The sequence below is a fragment of the Mytilus californianus genome, unplaced genomic scaffold, assembly GCF_021869535.1.
Source record: "Mytilus californianus isolate M0D057914Y unplaced genomic scaffold, xbMytCali1.0.p SCAF_3, whole genome shotgun sequence".
Lineage (NCBI taxonomy): Eukaryota > Metazoa > Mollusca > Bivalvia > Mytilida > Mytilidae > Mytilus > Mytilus californianus.
Genome location: NW_026262679.1, coordinates 72795266 through 72806160, shown reverse-complemented (window position 1 = coordinate 72806160; position 10895 = coordinate 72795266). Strand labels below are relative to the sequence as shown.

General features: G+C 33.5%; 1 protein-coding gene across 2 annotated transcripts; it reads left to right on the top strand.

Moving 5' to 3' along the window:
- Positions 1–1541: 1541 nt before the first annotated feature.
- Positions 1542–10318, top strand: LOC127735040 (uncharacterized). 2 transcript variants are annotated; one of them, XM_052245129.1, is made up of 2 exons: positions 1542–1567; positions 8463–10318. In XM_052245129.1, exon 2 carries the CDS (start codon positions 8466–8468, stop codon positions 10164–10166), a length of 1701 nt encoding a protein of 566 aa, XP_052101089.1. In that variant the 5' UTR covers positions 1542–1567; positions 8463–8465; the 3' UTR covers positions 10167–10318. The 2 variants fall into 2 exon arrangements, with proteins under 2 accessions (XP_052101089.1, XP_052101088.1); XM_052245128.1 differs by lacking the exon at positions 1542–1567 and adding an exon at positions 6156–6251.
- The last annotated feature ends 577 nt before the right edge of the window (positions 10319–10895 follow it).

Genomic DNA, 10895 nt, shown 5'->3' with positions numbered 1-10895 from the left:
CATTGAAATCTAAAACGTCCTTACAGACACGAGCACAGCAAACGAGTTGGGAAATGTACACACCGCAAGAAGGATGCATAGTACATTACCGTCCACAACAGGAAATTTAACAATAGGGAACGAAACTCATCTTTTTTTGTCGGAAATTTTGGTTTTGATTTTCCTTAGTGAAACTGAAATATCTAAATCTATAAAAGGACTATTACTGTTGCTAATATAAGATCAATTTAAAGTTAGTTTGCTTGGGTAAATTTCCACAGCATAGTTAGAGAACTCTTGATTCGTAAGAGCAAAAATATCATCAAGGTAACGATAAGTGTTATTAAATTTATCAAATTAATGAAATTTAGACGGTTCTTTAATTGAGTTTGGTTATAAAGAGTGTTAAATAACAATATTGGAACAAATATTCTATTAAAGAGATGCAATTGCAGTGGCGGATCCAGAACTTTTTATATGGGGGGGGGGGGGGGGCTCTGACTGCCATAAGAGGGGACCCGCTACAGTCATGCTTCAGTGATTCCCTATATAACCAACAAAATTTTTCTCACGAAAGGGGTGGCCTAGGCACCCCAGGACCCCCCGTTCCCTGAATCCGCCTGTGAATTGGTGCCCATAGGAATACGTTAAACCTGTCGATATACTTTAAACGTACAAGGAGAAAATATACTGCTTTAATTATCTCATCACAGTTTCGGTAAGTATATCTGGCATATTTTCCTTTTTCATTACAGAAGAAGGCTTTAAATGAGTTGCAGCAAATAAATCTGCAAGCAACTTTTTTTGGTGAACCATTTAATCTTATAATAAAACTTCTGTTTGGTGATATTGTGTGGAAGTGAAGTGAGAATGTCATAACGTCATATATGTCAACCTAATAGAAAGAAGCATCAAAAGTGCGCTATTCATCTAAAAGAGTGTTTTATACTTCAAAAATAATTAATTTCATTAATTTCGTAGTTTTTATGTCAATGGTGCCATTAATTTATCGCTCAGTTGGAATTTAAATGATATATTAGGGTATACGTCAGCACCACTACAGCACAATGAAACCAGAAAAGACTTCAGTAAGTCAGAATACCATCTACAACAATAGAACAATATGTCAGAGAAAAGATGGTACGATCGGCGGATGAAGAGCTTATCTTCTTTCAGTAAATAATCTTTAAACCATATTCAGGATAAAACCATGTTAATATAATATGGACCTGGACCTTGATTTTAGTAAACACTTTGTGTCAGCTTAAAAGGTGGCATTTTCCGGATAAATCAGACCGATCCGCCCCTCTAAACATTATATTCACAAACACTCACGTGTCCTTAAAGCAGATGCGCTAAGTCACATTGTACATAGAGAGATTTTCGTTACAATTAACTCATTGCATTACATATTACATGTTGATTCTTATAATAATAATTAAGAACAAAATTATCAACTGGTTTAAGGGTGTTGCATTAAGTTTCATGTTCAGAATATTCACCTAGATTACCTATCTTAGAAGGTTAGTGATTGGGTGAAATACTGATAATGTCCATGGTAAATTAAACTTTCTTGTGGTAGAAGCAGGTAAATACATGGTTAAGTATTATTTAGATCGTACTCATTGTTTGGATTATATCTTCATACTGACTCAGGATACTTGGTAGGAACAAACTTGTTTTTCTCTGCAGTAAATTTATAAGGACCTTGCACAGTCTGCAAACAATCAGTATTACAGGCGTTACAAATACCGGATTTCTGGACAAACTCATATGAAATCTCCGTTGTGTTTTTTTTTAACTTTGCATAATTTGATACTGTGTTGGCGCTTGAGAGAACCGTAAAATAGGATTTTCATTTTGATCAAATATACTCGTGAAAGAAAGAAATAATGCATAATGTGTTAGATGTTAAAATAAAGATGTTGAAATAGATCCTCATGGTATGATATTCCCATCCGATTCTTTTCCAGATATAACTAAATATTAAGGTAAAAAGGACATTTTTATTGGCTATTTAAATTCAAAAAATCATACATATGAAACTGACATTTTGCTGAAGACTTCAGTGTTCAGTTCTACTTTTAAAAAAGATTTGAGTTCTTTAATTGACAAATTGAGGGTGAAATTTTGTTTTGTGATTTGTGAATTTTTTTAAACTCTTTTTTTTTTTTTTAAGGATGACGCTACCTAGGCAAACCAGACTGCCCTAAGAGAAGTTTACACCAGGGCAATTTTTAAAAAGAATTCCAATCTTTACTAAGCTTATGATTTGCGAAAATTTATCATACTCTTGGCACAGTTTTATTTTGTTTCTGCTATAATTCTTTAAAAGCAATTTTCATTGCAATAAAATATATCAAGTAAAGCAGTAAAAAAAAAATATATAAATTAAGTTAACAAAATATTTATAATTCGTTATTCAAACAACTACATAAATATCAATACTAGGTAACGATACCATAAAACAAGTACTTGCAATAAGTGAAAAAAGTTACGCGTCGAAAATGTTTTTTTTACAAAGTTCACAGTGCAAACCCCACACCCTTTTCCTTAGACTATGTTGGTTTCCTATTGTTTTCTTTTTGGGGAAACATTACATTAAACATACACTAGACTATTTTCTAATGAAAAAAGTAATCATTAATAATATTTAAAAAAAAACTTTGTTATTGCTGTTATTCGTCTCGAATGTTGCTGGAATGTCTTAAACGATGAACGAACAATTTTACACCTTACATTTATATCTTGATTAATAGTCTTTTGATGTTATAGGTTATGGCGGCTTCGAGTGGTACAATTTGTGGCGTATGTGATTCTCAGCACTTAACGACAGACGCCATCTTCTGGTGTCCTGAATGTGACGAAGGTTTGTGTTTAGCATGCTCAAAATATCATAATGCTTCCAATTTATCGAAAAATCACGAGGTCATCTCTGTCGACAACTACAGGCAGCTTCCTTCATTTGTGTCCAGTGTCCAACAACACTGTTCCGACCACGACAAAAAATACCAGCTTTACTGTTTACAACACAAAATTCCATGTTGCCTTCATTGTGTTTCAACCATGCATAAGAAATGCGACTTAACGGCACTCGGGGAGATTTGATAGTGATGTTTACCCAACTTCTGTATGATCAACAGAGGCTGGTCCCGGTTTTCGGAATGGGGGCGTTATTCCATAAAATGGAAGAAAAAAAATGTGGACGATTTTATGGTAAAAAATTATATTTTCTCCGATCACTGATCTAAATCAGTTTAAATTTTGCTTACGTTTTCGGGTTTTCACATGATTTTAGCTAAAGCACATGATGAGACATATTGTTAACCTATATATGTGCAATAAGTGCATCATATCATCATGCAATGACTTTTTGTCGTCTGTAGATACACGTATAAAGAACGATCTACAAGTACAGTATGTGTTATTCCAAAATGAAATGACCATGATAACAGAAATTAAGAATAAACTTAAGACATTATCTTATTGTACATATTTTTTGGCTTTTTTTCAGTGTATATATTTACTAGCAATGGACTTCTGATCTTCATTTTTTGGACAAACTAATGTCATTTCCACTTTATATATGATATAAATGCATGAACAATCTAATGGCTACAACTGGCATTTTTGCATTTAAAATGATTCACTGCATCATGAATATTTGTTTTGAATGGAATTTTTGTGGATCGAAATCTTCTATTGCCGATAAAATCTTAAATTTGTCTTAAATCATATATCATCTCCAATCCCCAATGCATAGATTTAAAAAAAATTATGTGTTGTTGACACATACATTTCCGTTTGATTGATATAAAAGAATAATAGGGTAACCGACTTTGTTGTTGGTGTAATCATTAATCTGTTACCTAGTTGGTAGTGAAAAACGTCAAACATCGACGTTTTACGGCTTTTAAAAAACGCGGTGACGTTATCTATTATTTTGCATAAAATTAAGAATGGAAATGCAGACATAACTATCAGGTACGACTTTTTTTTATATGTTTCTGGGATCCGCCTTTTCAAAAACGTTTTCAGGGTAAAATTATTATCCGACGTAACCAAAATTCATCATAATCATTTGCATTTACTTATTTTAAAACTTTTCCAAGCTTAATAACTTTCACCACTTACCCCCTCCCTCCTCAAACAATATTGTTGCGTCCATTTAGTAAGCAGTAATGTGTTACAAAGAATTTCTTTTTCTTTATAATTTCTTTTGTTTCCTTCTTCATGGATTGACAAGCATTTACATATATTCATCTATAGTGGCACATAATTAAGAATACAAAGCATTTCTATTATAGCTGCGTAGGACTTAACAGGGATTAATTGAAATTCATTCGATTGAATAAGAAAAAAGTATCTAGAGTATCGCACGAAATTGTCAGAGAAACGATGTCCAGGATGCTAAGGCTGGCCGTAATCTATCAGTTAAAACTTTGTGGTAAACCCATTGTTTGTAGTTTGTGTATAAGAAAAATGTATTCCGTGCTTACGGAAATATCTTTTTCGATACTATATCACCTCCACATTAAAATTCATGTTTATTGTATAGTCATATTTTTATTTTTAAGCTAAAAAATTGTTGATGCAAAACATTTCGCATTTTGAATTTTCGAGTCATATATTTGATCTACATTAGACAAACAGATTTGAAGGATAAATATAAAAAAGAAGATGTGGTATAATTGCTAATTGCTTAACTATCCATCAGAGACCAAAAGTTTTTTTCTTTCTTAATAATCAGAAGCATAGGGTGCCTTTCTATCAATAATAATAATACGGGATAGCCCTAGGGGAGGTTTCAGCGCTTGCAAACATATTTAGTCCCCCCCCTCACGCACACATAATGTATCATCCTGTCCAAAGTCAAAAACCTATAATTCAGTAACTCTTCTGTGTAACTGTCTTTCATATTTGTTTTTATTTATTGTATTGTTCATTATATCAGGCCGTTATTTTTCTCGTTTGAAATTTGTTACATTTTGTCATGTCGGGGCCATTTTATAGCTCACTATGCGGTATTCTAGTCATTATTGAAGGCCAAACGGCAACTTATAGTTGTTTACACCTACGCCGTTTGGTCTCTTGTGGATAGTTGTCTCAATGGCAGTCCTATTAAATATTTTTTTTAGTAAAGTATATGATATTTTGCACCATACTTTAATAATCTTGAATATAAGCCACTATAGACTAAAAAAAGAGTACATAACCAGGACATAGGTGCAGAGAAATAAGACATTTTTTTTTCTCATCACCCGCACATTAACATAATAACATCGTTGTACATCACCTCGGGAGGTACGTATACGGAAAATAAGATACACTATTTATTGCTGTTCTGATATCATGTAAACATATCCACCAGCAAATACTCAGAACCCTCCAGCACCGATAAGGACCAAATCACCAGCACATAAAATTCTCTCCAAGGACAACCTTACCAACCGAGGTTTGTGTATTATTGAAATACTTAAACATGTCGTGGTCTGGAGGAGTATTGTTTGAATTTATGCCTGTTGAAATGTAATTGTTGGCTTCAAATACTTGTTCCTATCTGTTGAATTTCTATCTTACTCAGGCTCCGGTTGATATATAAAGGGCGGTTATTTATACTAATGTGTATTGTTTGGTTGTCATGTAATCGACATCAGTTTGAAACACCCGCTTTTATTTTTTATTCATATGACAAAAGAGGTTTCAAAATGTGACTAATATTATACATACTATAGAGCATAAAATTTATATTTTTTACAGTGCTTCTTATTAGTAAAAGACTTGCTTCGTTAAAGTGGCTTGTTTTTACTTGTTGATTGTATGGGAATTATACTTGAAATTCAATGCTGCTATTTTCACATATTGAAAATGAATAACAGTAGGTTATAATTCTTTTTAGATTTTTTACTGTATTTTTGATATCACTGTTATACAAATAGAAGAAGAAATATGGTACACGGCAATGAAAACAACAAACCTACAACACAATGATACAAGAAAAGACATCTAGAGAACGATGGGGATGAAACGGTAAGTTTTCAAAAACGCCCATTGGACGATGTTTCAGTCATATTCAAAACGATATCATCAGAATGTGATATACTGAACTTATTGTTTATACTATGTCGACAAGCTTTGGCGGATTTTAAATGTCGCATTATATCAGATGTTCAGTATATCAACCTAGATTTTCTTATCGTAGAAGGTCAGCGATTGGGTCAAACATACTGATAATGTCTATAGTTCTTTTAACTTCCTTGTGGTAGAAACAGGTAAATGCATGCATTGTTTACATTTATACTGTTGTTTCTCTATATTCTTCCTTTATATTCTAGTTTTATACTGACTCAGGATACTCGGTTAGAAAATGTGGACCTTTTTCACTTCAGAAAACCATTCACAGTCTGCAAACAATTAATATTGCAGGCCTTTATGTTACAAACATCTCGGCATCGTGAGATATACTCATTTGTAACATCAGCAATTTGATTCTGGTTGCAATATATTCAATACTGTGGTGGTATTTGAGAAATTTGTTAGAGATATATACAATTCAATTTGCATAATCAAATAAACTCTTTAACTAGAGAAACAACGTACACAGTTGTAGCAATAAAGATTTTAAAACGTACCCAACCGGTCTAATTTCCCGTCTGCTGTTCTTTTCTAGAAACTCGAAATTATACGTTGAAGGCACACTTTCTTCTCGAAATTAAAAATTTATTAATGGTATAAATGTTTAAAAGGTAAACTAAATATTAAGTTAAAACACAAGATTTTACTTTTTAGAAAACACACCGAGGGATAAAATATGTCAGGCGATTATTGGATTGTTTTCCAACTCCTCTGTTAAAAGATGGCGTTACCCAATCACTTTCAACGTGGTATGGCCATTTTCCTGCTTTTTCCACACCAGGATCATTTTCAAAAATTATTGTGTGTACGTACTTCGAGGTTCTAACAATATAATGTCTTATTTCTAACCAGATAATCAAACTATAATTGGCTGGAGATAGTTCAAAACCGACTTATTGATAAGTTTTGGCTGGGTTTTTTTTTGGCATTTTCCCAAAAATTCTAAGTTCATCCTTAATCATTGTTAATAAAAATCTAATATTTTGGAAATAAAAGTGTTTATTTACTTTTGAATACAAAATAATTTTGGTTAGGGACATCTTTTGAGGTAAATTATGCAAAAAAATATTTATGAATATTTGCAATTTTGCATCAAAAGGACTTCAGCAGCACCATGTAACGCATAATAATACTTTGAATATACTAAAATATGTAAAATAGTTGTGAAATAATGAAATATATGATATAGACTCTTTAAATTAAAATATCAGTACGTATTGAAATCTTTAAGGTTTATCCCTGTGAGTGAAACACATACAGGGGAAATTGTCCCTACCTCTTCTTGGCTACTTATTGTAAATGATAATATTAATGGGTACCAATTTTACTGCACCAGATGTGCATTTCGACAATAAATGTCTCTTCAGTGAAGTTCGAGTCCAAAATATTTGAAAAAAAACCTTATACAAATGTTGAAGAGCTGATCATACGTATCATATTATTTCTTCTCAAAAATGTCCCCCTCCTTCAACATATGTCCTGCCGCTATTGATAACTCGATTTCAACTGGAACTGAATTTGGAAATCGAATACAAATGTATTACACTTTAATCAGTAGCCGGTTTTTGGTGAGTTCGTGTTGCATAGTCTTTAGTTTTCCATGTTGTGTTTTGTAAACTGTTGTTTGTCTTTTCTTTTTTTTTTCTTTTTTTTTGCCATGTCGTTGTCAGTTTATTTTCGACTTGGAAGTTTGAATGTCCCTCGGTATCTTACGCCTCTCTTTTATGAACGATACTCGCAATGTCTTTTTGATTTTCTATTTTTTTCTCTTTATTTCACATTACAAAAACAGCGAGTTCAGTGTTACTTTTGATACCCAGTCAATAGATGAGAGAACATAATGAGAAAGATAAGGGTAACTTTAAGAACTCGGTGTACAAAATCCACCGAAGTTATCATGTTAATGATATAAATCAAGTGCTATTGTGAAAAAAAACCCATTATAAAAATCAAGTCTGAAAAATCGGTAATTCAGATATCGGTATTACAGACAACTACATTAATACCATTATCTGGCAACGATAACGATACAGAGAAGACTTGCAATTAATGAAAAAAGTAAAAAGAAATCTATCTATCGATGATGATTTTACCAGCGGTATTTCTGCGCAAATGTCCCCTTTCCTAGATTAGTCACGTTTAATTTGTTCCTATGCTAAAACATTTGAAGGATATACACGAGACAATATTCCTATGAAAAGTTATTAAAGAATTAATATATTACACAACGCTTTTATTGCTGTTACTTATCTCGGCTGTTGCTGGAATGCCTTCATCAATGAACTTAAAAGTTTACACCTTACAGTAAGATCCAGTTTAATTGCTCTTTTTTTTTTTTTTTTTTACAGGTTATGGCATCATCAAATAGTACATTATGTGGTGTATGTGAATGTCAGCACTTGACGACAGAAGCCACATTCTGGTGTCCTGAATGTGATGAAGGTTTGTGTTCGACATGCTTAAAGTATGACAATGCTTCCAAATCGACGAGAAATCATGAGGTCATCTCTGTCGATAACTACAGGCAGCTACCGTCATTTGTAGCCAGCGTACAACAATACTGTTCCGACCACGAAAAAAAGTACCAACTTTACTGTTTACAACACGAAAGTCCATGTTGCCCTCATTGTGTTACAACTACTCACAAGAAATGCAACTTAATGGCACTCGATGAAATTGTTAAAACCTCCAAAACGTCCGCGTCATTTGACAATTTAGAACAAAGTCTGAACGACTTAAAAGAAAATATAAAAAGAATAACAAAAGACAGAGAACACAATTTATCAAAAGTTCAACAGAGAAGAAGGAAAATACATTCTGAAATACAGACGATGCGCGACAAATTAAACAAACATCTAGACAGTATCGAACAAAAGATACTACAGGATTTAGATGATGTTGAAAAGGGAGTAAGCTCAGAGATACAACGTATTCATACTAAGCTTCTCGATTACACAAAACCCATAGAAGAGCTAGAAAGGAATGTTTCAGCCATTAAGAAGTATGCATCTGAACTGCAGATTTTTGTTGGAATGAAGAAGATAGAGACGGATATAGAGCATGCAGAAAAGTTGATGGTGTCATTGCTGGAAGATGGAAGTCTACAACAAGTTGATATCAATTTTAAAGAGGATCACAAAATGTCCGACATATTATCCATTGCAGAATATGGAAAGATATCTCGCATTACCAGTTCCCCTACGGTTACCATGAAAACTGAGAAAAATAAACAAGCCCAATACTTGGTAGCCTCTCCCATCGCAACGAAAACTATTGATGATATTAACCTTTCTTCACATAAAAAGCTTAAAATCCCTGAAGAAAATAAAACAAGTAAGTTTACAGGGTGTACAATCACACCTACAGGTAACATTGTTCTTGTGGACTATAAGTATGGCCATGTATTTATCCTTAACGAAAATGAGTCATTAGAATGTAAGAAAAAAGTAACAAATAAACCTGCAGATGTCAGTTGTATTGATGACCGAACGATTGCAATTTCCTATAACTATTATCCATTTCAAATCGAGATAATAAACATATCGTCTAAGCAAACGGAGAAACTAATCAACACTTCAAGTATGTGTTATGGTATAACAAATGGACAAAGAAAGCTGATATATTGCTTATACGGGAAAGGTATTATGTCAGTAGATTTTACTGGTGACGATGTTTCCACGATAGTCAAACAACCAGAAATGACTGTTTGGAATTATGTAACAGCTTCTGGAGATAAACTTTATCGTACAAATCCTGTAACTGACACCGTCACATGTTACAACACCACAGGAGAGAAGGTTTGGGAATACAACGATAAATCAGTTTTGAAGGATATACGTGGTGTTACTACTGACAAGAACGACAATGTTTACGTTGCATGCAAAGGGAATAGTAGTATTGTGGTTCTGTCATTCGATGGAAAACATGCAAGACGTCTTATAGGGGAAGAGGATGGTTTAAATCAGCCGCATGGTATTTACCTTGACAAAACCAGAAACAACCTGCTTATAGCGTGTTTTAATGGGGACGTTCATATGTATAAGGGGTCGTAAGAAATCTTTCAACTTTGATTTCCAACATTAATCGTATACTTCGAAACCTGCTTGATGATTGCAAACTCTTCTTATGGATATATATACCAAAAGCCCATATTGATAAAACAAATTTGAGAAATTCATTTTAAAATTATAAATCATGCTATTCATGTCTTACTCTATATCAGTAGCCAGTATATAAGAGAAGCAAATTGTTTTTGTCTGAAGACGTATTACTGCCAAGCAACGTGTTTGGTGAATACGCATTTCTTTCATTACATATGATAAATATTTTGTATTACTTTTGCTGGGTCCATACTTCTGCTGGTAGATTGTAGGTCCCCGAGGGTAACTGCAACCCAACTACTCAATCAGGTGGTGCTTGCATGAAAATACTGAATAGTTAATTTACAAGAACTTATGTAGTGAAAGACCTTTGAAATTAGGGATAGACTATTTCATACGTACCTCTTATTCCGTGAATGTGTCAAAGAGACAACAACCCGACCAAAAAGCAGAAAAAAAACCCAAGGCCACCAATGGGTCTTCAACACAGCGAGAAAATACCGCTCCCGGAGGTGGACTTCAGTTGGCCCGGTCAGAGGTTCCTGACTTGTGACAAGCAAAAATGCGGCGGGGTTAAACATGTTTTGTGAGATCTCAACCCTCCCCTATACCTCTAGCCAAAATGAAATAAACAAACACACAGCAATACGCACAGTAAAACTAAGTTAAAAAGAAGTCCGA

Coding starts and splice junctions, on each gene's coding strand:
- LOC127735040 (XM_052245129.1), top strand. CDS start 8,466: ATGGCATCATCAAATAGTACATTATGTGGTGTATGTGAATGTCAGCAC.